We start from the raw sequence: 13960 nt of genomic DNA, 5'->3' as shown, positions 1-13960 counted from the left end.
TTCTTTTGTCACTTGGTTTTTGGTGTCATATCTAAGAAATTGTTTTATCCAAGGTCACAAAGATTTACTCCTATGCTTTCCTATTAGAGTTTTATAGTTCTTATCTGCTAAGTATAGGTCTATGATCCATTCTGAGTTGAGTTTTGTACGTTTTATAACGTAGGTGTTTACTCTTTTGAATGTGGACGTCTAGTAGTCCAGCATGCCCAACTGATGTTCAGCAAAGGGGCAAAAGCAGTTCAATGGAGAAATGAGAGTTGTTCCAACAAATAGTGTCAGAGTAATTGTTCACTCATATTTTAAAAGAGAACCTCAACATAAACCTCTTCCCTTATGGAAAAATTAACTCAAAATGGATCATAGAATTAAAGGCATATCTTACGACTATAAAAGTTGTGGAGGAAAACATAGGAGAACATCTTCATGACCTTGGGTTAGCTGAAGAGTTCCTGGACATGACACAAAAAGCACAATCTATAAAAAAATTGATAGTTTTATAAACATGATAATTTTGACTTTCTCAAAAGTAAAAGTTTGCTCCAGTAAAGACATCATTAAGAGAATGAAAAGACAAGATACAGACTGAAAGAAAATACTTGCAAGTCATATATCTAACAAAGGGATTGTATCTAGAATATATATATATATTCTATATTATATTACGTATATATAATAAAAATGGGCAAAGGATCTGAAAAACACTTCATCGTAGAAGATATACAGATGGTAAATACGCATGTGAAAAGATGCTCAACATCATTAGCCATTTGGGAAATGCAAACTGTAACCATAATGAGATCCCACTACATACTTGTTAGAATGACTAAACTTTAAAAACCTGACAAGCACTAAAGAAGATATAGAACAATTAGTGATAATGGAAAACAGTATAGCCACTCTGGAAAACAGTTCGGCATTTTATTATCAACACACCCTTAACACACAATCCAGCAATACCACTCTTAGATATTTAAGTTAGAAAAAATAAATGTATGTTTAGACAAAAACCTGTACATGAATGGTCATAACAGCTTTACTCATAATTGCTAAAAAACTGGAAATAACCCAAATGTTCTTCGGTGGGTAAACAAACAAACCATCGTGCATCCATATAAAAGAAAACTACTCAGCAATGTGATTGAATGGGCTATTGATACATACGAAAATACAGATGAATCTCAAAGGTGTTATGCTGAGTAAAATGAACCACTCTTAAAAGGTTACCTACTGTATGATTCCATTTATATGACATTTTGGAAAAGGTAAACTATAGGGACAGAAAACAGAGCAGCAGTTGTCAGAGGTTAGAGGTTGGGAGAGTTTTATTACAAAGAGGTAACAATAGGGAACTTTGAAGGGTGATAGAACTGTTGTGTATCCTGATTGTAGTAGTGGTTACATCAGTCGATGCAGCTCTTAAAACTTCTAGAAATGTACACTGATATGTGTGTGTGTGTTGATTATAATGATTGTTACATGGGTATATATACCTGTCATCAAACACTTTAAATGGTTGAATTTTATTCTGTGTAAATCATGCCTCAATAAAGTTGATTTTTCTTTTTTTAAAAAAGAGCCTCCCACCATAATCCCACACCTTAAAAATAACTACTATTGACAGTTTAGTGTGTACTTGTCTAGAACATGTAAGCATGTTAATATAAAAGATTTTCCAGTTGTATAAATAGAATCGTTGTACATAATATATGTTGTGCTCTATATTGCTTTATTCACTTAGAGGGCTTGGACAGATGCATATAGATACATATATATAATGTTTATGTATCTACCATATTTTAGTAGTTGTATTTATACTATTTTGTAGATATAACACCATTTATTTAACCAGTTCTACTGCTGATTATTTAGATTGCTGCCAGTTGTTTTGCTACTATTATCTGTGCTACAGTAAACAACCATGTACATACATGTTTTTGTAAGTATATTGATAAGATATATTTCTAAGAGTAGGGTTACTGGGTGACAGGGTATGTATAATTTGAATTTATATAGCTCTTGACTTATTGCCCTCTATAGAAGCAACTAGAAAGTTTAGAATGAGAAGTGAGTACATCATGCAGTTTCCCATCCCAAATCCTTGAACTTCGTTATCTTTCATAGGATCATGCTGATATCGAGTGGAAGTTTGCAAGGACAAAGCTCTGGATGAGTTACTTTGATGAAGGTGGCACCTTGCCACCTCCTTTCAACATCATCCCCAGCCCCAAGTCATTTCTATACCTTGGTAACTGGTTCAACAACACCTTCTGCCCCAAAAGAGACCCTGATGGTAGACGGAGAAGGCGCAACTTGAGAAGCTTCACAGTAAGACTTTTAATTTTTAAAAAATAATTTTAAAAAATTGAGATGGAGTCTCACTCTGTCACCCAGGCTGGAGTGCAGTGGCATGGTCTCGGGTCACTGCCAACCTCTGCTGCCTGGGTTCAAGCAATTCTCGTGCCTCAGCTTCCCCAGTAGCTGGGATTACAGGCGTCCACCACCACACCTGGCTAATTTGTTGTTGTTGTTGTTGTTGTTTGTTTGAGATGGAGTCTCACTCTGTCATCCAGGCTGGAGTGCAGTGGCACCATGTCGGCTCACTGCAACATCCACCTCCCGGGTTCAAGCGATTCTCCTGCCTCAGCCTCCCAAGTAGCTGGGATTACAGACGAGCACCACCATGCCGGGCAAATTTTTGTATTTTTAGTAGAGACAGGGTTTCACTATGTTGGCCAGGCTGGTCTTGAACTCCTGACCTCGTGATCCTCTCGCCTTGGCCTCCCAAAGTGCTGGGATTACAGGCATTAGCCACTGCACCTGACCAAAATTATGAATCTTATTAAACAAAACTGTTTCCTCCTGTCCCTCCTTTGTGACACTCACTGTTTTAAGCATCATAAAATCATTCCAACATATATTTGCTTTGGGGGTTTGTCAGGCAGGAGCTCCCGTATCATTCTCCAGTCCTAATATTTAAAAATATATTCAGATGTTTGGGTGGGTAGGGTGCTGGGACTGCTCATGTAACATCTCTATTTTCAATTATAGGAACGCAATGCTGACAGCCTGATACAAAATCAACATTATCAGGTAAAGCTTCCTCACAGGGATGAAGCACAATAGTTGTTGGTTGGTTCTGTGGAGGAGAAGCAAACTTCACTCTGGCTATGTCTGGACACGATCCCATTTGACTGGGATAGGAGGCTTGGAAAGGCTGTAATTTATCAAGGACTGACGTACCTTCTCCAAGTGGAATCACCTGCTTTATAATCCTGTTCATGGCCCTTATGCACTGCCTCGGCTTGATCAGCAACAACTATGACTTAGAAAGCTGTCTTCATTGAAATTACATAAAATAGAATATGTGGTTGGTCAGTCAGTCAAATATATGAGTACCTACTGTACATAAAATACTACACTAGATACTAGAAAAATCACTATGAACAAAAAAGATGCAATCTTTCTGCCCTTATGAAATTTGTTATCTAGCAGGGATAAAATAACACGTCATTAAAATTACAGTTGACTCTTGAACAACAGAGGATTGAACTGTGTAGATCGACTTACAGGCAGATTTTTTCCACCAAACGCAAATAGAAAATATAGTATTCATGGAATGTAAAACCACATATACAAGAGGGCTGACTTTTTGCATCTGCAGGTTCTGCAGGATGACTGCAGGACTTGAGTATGCATGGATTTTGGTACACGAGGCGGGGGGCCTGGGACCAATCCCCAGTGTATAACAAGGGATGATTGTATTAAAATTAAGTGATTAAAAGGATAAAAACTGCCATGTAGAAAAAATACATAGGGTAATGGTAATATATAACAGGAGGAAACTAACCTCAATGAAGTAAAAGCTTATCTGAATGTCAGGAACTTAGATCTTGATAAATTACAACATGACTTTAATCAAAGAAATAGAGAAGCACTTCTGTATTTTGTTAAAAAAAAAAAAAAGTAATAAACCTAATAAACATTAGGGCACTCTTCCCACCAGCTAGAAAACAGCCAAGCGTACAAATATCACCAACATCTCTTGAGAATAATCCTTGCAAATCACAAATAAGAGACAACCATCTCTCACCATCCTGATCAAAAGAAAACCAAAGTAGAAAAATGTTCTACAGCGTTTGAAGGAAATGCATCCTTATTCTATAGGTCACTTCTCCTAACTTTGTTCCCCTTAGACCATAACTAACAAAGAGAAGCAGAAAATACGGTATTTTGTATGTAAACCTCCTCTCCCTACTCCCGCCTTCAAATGTTATTCCTTTTATAATAACAAACCTTAAATAAGATTCATTGTCTTCATGTTCTGCTTCATAGCCCTCAACGATAACAAAAAAAAAAAAAAAAAAAAAAAATGATTCCTGCACATCTCAGTGAGTTCCTCAAGTACACATAGTAGAAGCAGCAATACCATTGGCCTTAAAATCAGACTGAAGTAGAATGAAAGTCTAATCTTGACACTTACTAGTTGTGTAACATTGGATGAGTCAGCCTATTGAGGCTTGACTTCCTCATCTGTAACATGGGGATAGTAGTAAAACTTAACTTAGAGTTGTGAAAATTGAGTGATGAGTATGTATAATATGTATTATGTGCATGTGTTGCCTGACACATTGCAATAAGCGGTAGCTATCATCATCACCATCACTAATACAAACTGTACTGACCACGTGCAGACTACTCCCCTGGGAGCTAAGTGAAAAGAGGACATTCCTGTATAGGAGAAGTGTAGGTTGACTATGAGAAAAATATCTTCACTATGTAATTAGTGGACATTAAAATCAGCAGACTTAGTGACTCTGAAGAAAATTCTCTCAATTTTATAAAAGGAGAATAAAACTCTCATTTTACTAGGAGTGTTAACGTGCAATCCATCCTAAAGGAAAAGAATATTAACTATATGACCATGCAAGAATTATTCCACTGGAAATACATGTTTACCTTATGCTCGGGTAAAAAATTTTCCTTTAGGGTGAATTTGATTCTGACACTAAATTCAGAGACACAATAGTTGTTTAGCCAATAGACTTAACTCATTTTTTATAGTAAAAGGCTGGATCCTATGAGGATTTTCCACTGGAAAGGAGGTCTTAAGCATGTTTTATTTCCTATGTAAGTTTCTTATTGTACTGAGAGCCTGAGAAGGAGATTGAATGCCTCTTCATGTTTTGTAATTCCAGGAAGTTATCAGGAATTTAGTCAAAAGATATGTGGCTGCTATGATAAGAAATTCCAAAACAAATGAGGGGCTAACAGAAGAAAATTTTAAGGTAATTTAATCATGAAGTGGTTTCTCATTTTACATATCATAAGCATCATTTAATCTTCACAGTGTGTGAGGTTTCTGGTGATGGAATTTCATCTGCTTACGATATAGCAAAGCCAGTTATAATGCTTATTCTCTTAGAATTGTCTCTCATCCAGTAGACCGAGAGATTTTACCAATGTATGTCACACCACAATCAGTGTCATGAAAGAAGGAAATCTGCTGTATGCGTTCTTTTAATATTCTGAGTGTTTCTCAGTGTGGAAATTGAATGCTTTAAATGATGTGGCAAGGATGCATGGTGGTGAGGGACAAGATAGCAAAGGGAAGATGCCTGGAGACTTAAAGATCTTCTTTACTTAAAAGATATAAAATCAAAAAATCTGTTATTGAAAACCAAACACTGCATGTTCTCACTGATAGGTGGGAACTGAACAATGAGATCACTTGAACTTGGGAAGGGGAACATCACACACCGGGGCCTATTATGGGAAGGGGGGAGGGGGGAGGGATTGCATTGGGAGTTATACCTGATGTAAATGATGAGTTGATGGGTGCTGATGAGTTGATGGGTGCAGCACACCAACATGGCACAAGTGTACATATGTAACAAACCTGCACGTTGTGCACATGTACCCTAGAACTTAAAGTATAATTAAAAATAATAATAATCATAAATCTGTTATTAAATATAAGGTCTTAAGAAACTCTACCATTAAACATTAAAATTCTACTAGTGGCATTAGCCTAAAACAATCGTTTTCAACCAGGGGTAATTTTGTCCCCAAAACTACATTTGGCAATGTCTGGAGATACTTTTGGTTGTCACACTGGTATCCAGACAGTAAAGACAAGGTTGCTACTGAGCATCCTACAATAAATAGTACAGCCTCCCACAACAAGAAGTATCCAGCCCAACATGTCAATAGTGCCAAGACTGAGAAATCCTATCCTAGAACACATCTATATATATTTTTCTTTTTTAAAATTTTTATTATACTTTAAGTTCTGGGATACATGTGCAGAACGTGCAAGTTTGTTACATAGGTATACATGTGCCATGGTGGTTTGCTGCACCCATCAACCCATCATCTACATTAGGTATTTCTCCTAATACTATTCCTCCTCTAACTCCCACCCCCCGACAGGCCCCTGTGTGTGATGTTCCCCTCCCTGTGTCCATGAACGTCTATATTTTCTAAGGCACACAGGAAGGCCATTATTCTAATTCATAGACATAATTCATCTACCGAGGGTCTGCTATGTTCCAAGCACTCTTCTACGTGCTCTGGTACAGTGGTGAGCAAGATCTAACCAGCTCCTACTCTCAAGGAGTGACAAACAATAATAAAGGGTGATGAACAATTGTATATTCTGACAGGTTAAACACAGGCCACTGTGGAAACACAGAGAGGAGGGACTCTCAACTGGGACTTGGGGAGTCAAGACAGACTTTCCAATGGAAGTGATGCTTAAGCTGAGGCTTGAAAGCAAAGCCAGCCAGATAAAGGGGAGCTGGGGAGAAGAGTGTTCTAGACAGAGAGAACAGCACAGGCAAAGGCCCAGAGGCAAGGGAGAATATGTCCATACAGGTGGACAGCAGAGAGCCTAGGAAAAGAGTAGAAAGATGAGACTGGAGAAAGCAACAGGTACTAGGCCTTGAAAAACCTTGTAGTCCATGGTATGGCATTTCTATTTTTTCCTAAAGTTAGTGACAAGTTAGTAACAAGTTTTGAGCAGGGGAAGTACATGAATAAATTTCAGCTTGGCTTTTAAAGGAACAGTCTAGTATGTAAGCATTCAGTTGGAGATAGAAGACATTTCATAAAGGTTTGAACAGGGCCCCCTGTCTCAAAACAGCAGTCTCATCACCTGACATTCCACTTCTCTAGTTTCACTCGTTAGAGTCTTAAAAGCTTTTTCCTCTTCAGTAGTCCTTTTATATGCAGACACCTGTGAGAGCCAGTGTCCTAATCTAATACCTTGTTAGTTAATACTTGAGCAGGAGTTAGTCCTTATGAAAGCGCCTCAACAGACTAATCCCTACTAAAGTGTTAGCTAATCCTGAATCAACTTTACCCATTGTACAATTTTGCCAGTGGCCAGCCCTGCCCACGGAATTATTAATATGTTTTTCTTGTGTTTGAATAATGGCAGATTTTTCTGGTGTTTTATTTTGTGCTTTACTACTAGGCAAAAACCTGGAACATTCCAAAGGTATCTAATGTGCCTACTTTGAAATAAAGACCAAGTTTCTTGACATAATATGTCTCCTCTCTTTTCCTAGGAATTAAAGCAAGACATCTCCAGCTTTCGGTATGAAGTGCTTGACCTCTTGGGAAATAGAAAACACCCAAGGAGAAGCTTTTCCACTAGCAGCACTGAACTCTCTCAGAGAGATGATACTAATGATGGCAGTGGTGGGGCTCGAGCCAAATCCAAGAGTGTCTCTTTTAATTTAGGCTGCAAGAAAAAGGCTTGCCATGGGCCACCTCTCATCAGAACCATGCCAAGGTCCAGTGGTGCCCAAGGAAAGTCAAAAGCTGAGTCATCAAGCAAACGCTCCTTCATGGGTCCTTCTCTCAAGAAACTGGGTCTCCTGTTCTCCAAATTTAATGGTCATATGTCTGAACCCAGTTCAGAGCCAATGTACACAATTTCTGATGGAATTGTTCAGCAGCACTGTATGTGGCAGGACATCAGATATTCTCAGATGGAGAAAGGGAAAGCAGAGGCCTGTTCTCAAAGTGAAATTAACCTCAGTGAGGTAGAATTAGGTGAAGTCCAGGGCGCTGCTCAGAGCAGTGAATGCCCTCTAGCCTGTTCCAGCTCTCTTCACTGTGCATCCAGCATCTGCTCCTCAAATTCTAAACTTTTAGACTCCTCAGAGGATGTATTTGAAACTTGGGGAGAGGCTTGTGACTTGCTCATGCACAAATGGGGTGATGGACAGGAAGAACAAGTTACAACTCGCCTCTAAGTCAAGCCCTAATCATCTGTTTTGGAACTCAACAGAAATTTGTAATTTCCTTGCTCTCAGAGGTGACACAGAATATGATTCCCTCACTTCCCCTGCCCCCAAGAAAGGAGAGTGAAACTCCTATTATTTGCATCATCTTTTATAGCCACATTCTCCATTTTTGTTCTTATTATTACTTTCATTATTATTTGCCTTTTTAATATCTGTACACACTAAGTCCATATTACAACCAACTGAAGGGGTGTTGCACCTAATCACTAGAGGTGCAGTTGGGTGCTTAACCCTTTTGCTTTGCTTTTCTCACCCATGCTTCCTTGAAGCCCCAGGTGCCACTTTGCTACTCTTGCTGCTACACAGATTCCTGACCATCCTCAGGATCTCATGCCATCTTCCCACAGAGCTGAGGGATGTGGTCAGCAGTCCCCACCAGCTATCAGATAAGGCAAACTACCCTGCCCATCTTTGTTGCCATTCAGTGCTACACGCTGCCCATGCTGGGTCAATGAACAGCATCAAAGGGAGGCTGAAGAGATTCCAAAGAATTGTCAGCTTGTGGTTTCTAGGTATAAGTGGCTTGTTTCGTTCTTAAATACTACAACTTCTTATTGTGAGGGCTGTTGAATTTTCTTGTTTCTTAAAGATGTGTTAGTTTCCTAATGTGTGCCAATGAAATATTTACCCGATAGTATATGTCATATCTAATAAGTTAGGTGAATTATTTTTCTGTGTTTGTGTGTTTCAGTTAACTTACTACATTTTAAAATTTGATAGTATCAAAATTAGTATTTAGAATTTGTGCTGTTTTTTAAAAACGTCTACTACACTCCAACCAATAGTCACCACATCTCATACACTGGCAAGATAAATAGTTGTCATATTTGTCGGGTCCTACTCTACTGTTGATAGTTTTAATTATCATAGCTATCAAAGAATTTCTAAGATAAAAGCCTGAATTTGAAATATTTTTATCAGAAAAAAATGGCATATTGCTGAAGTGTCAAAATATGAGAAAAGAGCATCTTCATTTTAATTAATTGCTTTATAAAAACGGCAATTCTAGGTATAGATAACCTAATTCAGGTTGCAGTTTTAATATTCATTGGGGGTAGTGGAATTTGCATGTGTAAATTATGTTAGATATATAACATAACAACCCTAGTGGATTCATGGAATTATAAACGTGATCCAAATTCTACTGTCTTCCAAGGAAGCCACATTTATACATCCAAACAAGTTCTTTTCCACAGCTTAAGAGTACCTCATCAGAATACAGTAGTTCAAGTTAAAAAATAAAGTCCATAATGCATATGGTCATCATTTTAGACCTAATAACCACTGAGAACCTGCTGAGCAAGGACGGTTTTTACCAACGTTAGCACAAAGGTTCCCTCAATTTAGACTCTAACATATGACCTGAAACAACTCTAGGTCTGAGTCCTAGAGATTATATTAATAGTGTGTAGCCCAGAAAAGTAAAATAGTTAGGTGTCACCCTGTTTTTTTTAAATGTCCACCAATAGGAATCCATTTAGATTAATATATGTAAACATACAAGTAAGAGAAATGAGGAATTTTCACTCTGCAAATATGCCTCCAAACTAGCTTTTGATAGTGTGGTTTCTGTTATTTGAATGGATTCCCATCTCTCTCTCTAGCCTGGAGAAGAGCAAAATGGAGGGAGAGGGGCCAGAAATAGGAGGAGGTTTTGAAGAATAAAGCCTTGGATCCAGGGAAAAGTGATCAAGTGAAAACGCTGCGTCAAGACCCATTTGGCAAGAGGTTGTCCAAAAATAATTCCTTGATCATATCTGAAGTGGTTATTTCCTCAAATCAATTTCTGCCCTGCTTCACTGAGACTATCATAAATGGCCTTGACATTTAATAACAGGTTACTTTCCAGAAAGGTTTCTAAACTTACAGATTCAGCTTTCCAAATTGTCAAATTCACTTTGAATAATAATAGAACCTGGGCTACATTCCTAACTCATATTAACAGCACCAAAATGGCATATAACCCCATTTTATAAAAAGAAAAACATGTTTTTCTCAGAAATGTATATCACTTCTGAAAACTTATGTATAAGTGTTCTAGCAGTGACCTTATCAACTTGTCAGAAAACAGGCTAGCCAGACATGGAACTGTATTCCAAAAGTCTTCTGTCACTTATGTTCTAAAGAGATAATATGTGTAAATCAATCTCTACTATTGAAAGAACCAGTGTCATATGTCACAGGAGTACATTCCTTTTCAGATCTTCTCAGGGTTATCGTTGTGACTTGGGCTTAGGACTTCACTAGCTATAGTGAAGCCTCATTTAGGATGGGGGTTAAAGCTAAACAGCTATTGCCCTAACTTCCATGTTGGTGACACCAACATTTTTATTAACTCTAATTCAGTACAAAGTAGGAAAGGAAAAATATTCTGTTCACTTCCTTACTCTCTTGATCAAGTATCATAAAAGGTATTTCAAGTGAAAATGCTTAGGTGTATCTTCTGACCCCAGAGGAGTTATAAGCCAACTTGAGAGTACATTTATAAACATAAAAAGTTAAGAACTAAAAGAGAACTTTATAAAGGATCTACTCTATTCCAACCTCATATTCTACAAGTAGAAAATAAAGAGGCCCAGAGAAGGACAATGACTTGCTCAAGGTCACAGAGCTGGTCAATAAACTCAAGCCTTCTAGATTATAGAAGACATTTATTAGTAAGCATATATGTCATATATATATGTGAACATGAAGTGGCCACTACAGACACCCTTTTGTTCATTTGCCAAAAATGCTGCGAACTCCAAAAACTTCAGACTTACATTTTTAAATGTAAAGTTAAAAATGTACTGCAAAGTCAAACACAAATAATATAAAAGTCATTTACTACTTATCTAAAATATCCATATCATGGTCCACCTACATTACAGTTGGCTTATCACTTCCAGACACCTTGGATTCATTTATTTGATCTCATAAAGTCACCCTAATAATAAAGGTAAAAATTACAAAGAAAATATTTGAATTCTATTAGAAAGTGACCATTATTGAAGTATCTCCACTTCCAGCTTTAAGTCCAGTGAAATGCAAAGACAGAGGAAAGATTCTAAATTTAAAATCATTTTTGGAAAATGCCAAACTTAACAGGGATATAAATGCTTCAAGTTATGCTTCTGTCTACTTACATGGAGATATTAAAAAATTCCCTGTTCTGCCTCCATCATTTTTCATTCCACCGTGACCTAACTTAGGCTATTTCAGCTAAGTCATAAATACCTGTCTGCAATTTGATTAGATAATTTTTAAAAAACGAACACCTCCACTTTTCAAATGACTTAATACCTTTTCCAAAAAGAACTTTATAGTTCTTATGGCAGTGCAAACCTCCTCTGAAAACTTCAGTGGGAATTTTAGAGATAATAATGAGGCCATACCTTAGCCTGAAAATACAAATAACCATTGGCATTCACGTTGCATCGTGGGTGAAACTCAAGTGGTGTTTTGCCTAATAGTTTTAGTGCTCCAGACCTTGGTTTGTTAAATCATCAGGTAAAAAGTACTTGAAGATAGGCAGCAAATCCTTTGTTTAAAAGTACCTAAGAAAAAATGAGGCTGGGCATGGTGGCCCACTCCTATAATCCTAGCACCTTGGGAGGCCAAAGTGGGCGGTTCACTTGAGTCCAGGAGTTCGAGATCAGCCTGGCCAACATGGTGAAATCCGTCTCTACTAAAAATACAAACATTAGCTGGGCATGGTGGTACACGCCTGTAGTCCCAGCTACTTGAGAGGCTGAGGCATGAGAATCACTTGAACCTGGGAGGCGGAGGTTGCAGTGAGCTGAGATGACACCACTGCACTCAAGCCTGGGTGGCAGAGCGAGACTGTCTCAAAAATACATAAATAAAAGTACCTAAGAAAAAAATAGTATATTTTCTTGGTAATCAAGTTTTCAAAAGATTGCTCATATAGACATAGTAAATGCAAATTGATTCAAGTGTTCAGATCATTTAAATAACCTCTTCATACCTACTTCACAGCTCTCCCTACCTTCAACCCCTGCAGCTTTGCCTCAAAACTATGGATATTTTAGATTGTTTCTTTGGCTTACTTTATCTAGATAATTGCTCCAAATATCCACCTTGTTGGTGTAGAACTCGACAGTGGGATCTGAGTACCCCAAATGAATGTGAGCTTTACTTTAGCACAGAGAAACATTGTTACCATTATATTTCCAATGAACCTTCCAGTAACTTTTTTCCAACAGATGTGGGTTTTGGCTTGCTTTGCCTTTTGAGGGATGTCTGTAAAAGTGAGAACGTGTTTATGTATATACATACACACACATAACAAAACTTAATAGCATTTGATTGTTCTGCCCTTGGCCCTTTATCCCTTTAGGTAATTACTAGATCATTTTGAAGAGAGGGAAGCAAGAATAACTTTTCAATGGAGACATATCCTGAGCTGTGAGGAATTGCCAAAATGAACTGCCATGACAGCATCTTCCGTAGCACTTTTATATTGAGAGCTATCAAAATTTGAGGTTTCTGGTTTTGTTAAAAAGAAAAAAGCATTTAGGTCAGAATAACTTACCTGGAAGATTCAAATATACACATTTTTGGCAAAATAAAGTAAGTCTGCATACTTCAGATTTACTGTATACCTGAGATTTGATGCATACTTGAGGTGTTAATATTCATTCATATGCTGGCACATGGCCTAGGATTTTCATCTATTGTGTGGTGATCCAGAGGAGGTGTTAGTGGGTGCCTTGTGAGAGCTTTACTTTTAGAAAATGTAATGTTTAAGAAACAGAGTTAACTGCTGGAATGATAGAGGCAGCAAGCCAGTGTGCTCTAGCATCTTTAGGCTATTTGTGTTATCCCCAACTTGAGTGGATTTGTATCTTGCACTTGATTATTGGATCTGTGTTCATTCTTTTTCTAAAGCTATACCATCAATGTTTGTGGTACCTGAGAGACATATACATATTAAGAATTATAATATTTAAATATAAAACTAAGTGGAATGCCCTTATGCCAAAAAGCTAGTTTTCTTATCTGATGTGAAAAGTTGTGAAAGCTCTAGAGGCTTCCTGTTACTACACAAATAAATGGCAAACAATTTCTGTAGGAACATAAACAGCCCACAACTTTTGATCATTGAAATCAACTGTTATACATCCATCAAAGTAGCATGTATCTGTCCTACCCTCTTCCCCCTCAAAGAACTTTCTTTATAACTCCAGTGACTTGATAGAACCAAAAAAGACTAACTGAAGTAGGTTAGAATGGCTTGCAATGTGAAGGTCATTTTCACAATTTTTCAGCATATTTGCCCTTTGACTTTAGCAGGTTTGGGGGCAACCTAACATCCCAGGAGCTTACATACGTACACACAAAAGGCACTGTCCTCAATGGCACTTGAACGAATATGTGGCAGTGTGCCTTTTATTTAAACCTAAGGCAGCCAACCATTTGAAAGTACAATTAAGCTGGGATTGGCCATTTTATATTGTTTCCCCAAAGTTCAATATATCCCCAAAATACTCATTGCCACCAATTGCCTTCCAACCTAGGAACCGTCTTGACAGTTATCCAGTCTTACACAACTCTTAAAGCTGATCCTTGGAAGGAAGAAAGGAGGCTTTGGATTTTTGCTGGGATTGGGAAACTTAGATGGTGATAGTGTAGTAAAGAGACAGTTG

The 13960-nt window shown here is 37.7% G+C and overlaps 1 protein-coding gene across 1 annotated transcript; it reads left to right on the top strand.

Moving 5' to 3' along the window:
* The first annotated feature begins 2081 nt into the window (after positions 1 to 2081).
* LOC116271797 (short transient receptor potential channel 5-like) lies at positions 2082 to 11930 on the top strand. Its single transcript, XM_031660439.1, has 4 exons — positions 2082 to 2325; positions 3049 to 3090; positions 5196 to 5285; positions 7569 to 11930. Exons 1-4 carry the CDS (start codon positions 2167 to 2169, stop codon positions 8259 to 8261), a joined length of 984 nt encoding a protein of 327 aa, XP_031516299.1. The 5' UTR covers positions 2082 to 2166; the 3' UTR covers positions 8262 to 11930.
* The last annotated feature ends 2030 nt before the right edge of the window (positions 11931 to 13960 follow it).

The sequence above is a fragment of the Papio anubis genome, chromosome X (genome assembly GCF_008728515.1).
Source record: "Papio anubis isolate 15944 chromosome X, Panubis1.0, whole genome shotgun sequence".
NCBI lineage: Eukaryota > Metazoa > Chordata > Mammalia > Primates > Cercopithecidae > Papio > Papio anubis.
The sequence above is the reverse complement of the archived record's forward strand: the minus strand, read 5'-3'. Positions and strand labels throughout refer to the sequence as shown.

What these genes read in the sequence shown, in the direction of transcription:
- LOC116271797 (XM_031660439.1), top strand. Translation starts at nt 2,167, where the DNA reads ATGAGTTACTTTGATGAAGGTGGCACCTTGCCACCTCCTTTCAACATC. An exon ending in GCAACTTGAGAAGCTTCACA is followed by an intron (nt 2,326 to 3,048) that starts GTAAGACTTTTA and finishes TTTCAATTATAG; the next exon opens with GAACGCAATGCTGACAGCCT. An exon ending in TAACAGAAGAAAATTTTAAG is followed by an intron (nt 5,286 to 7,568) that starts GTAATTTAATCA and finishes CTCTTTTCCTAG; the next exon opens with GAATTAAAGCAAGACATCTC.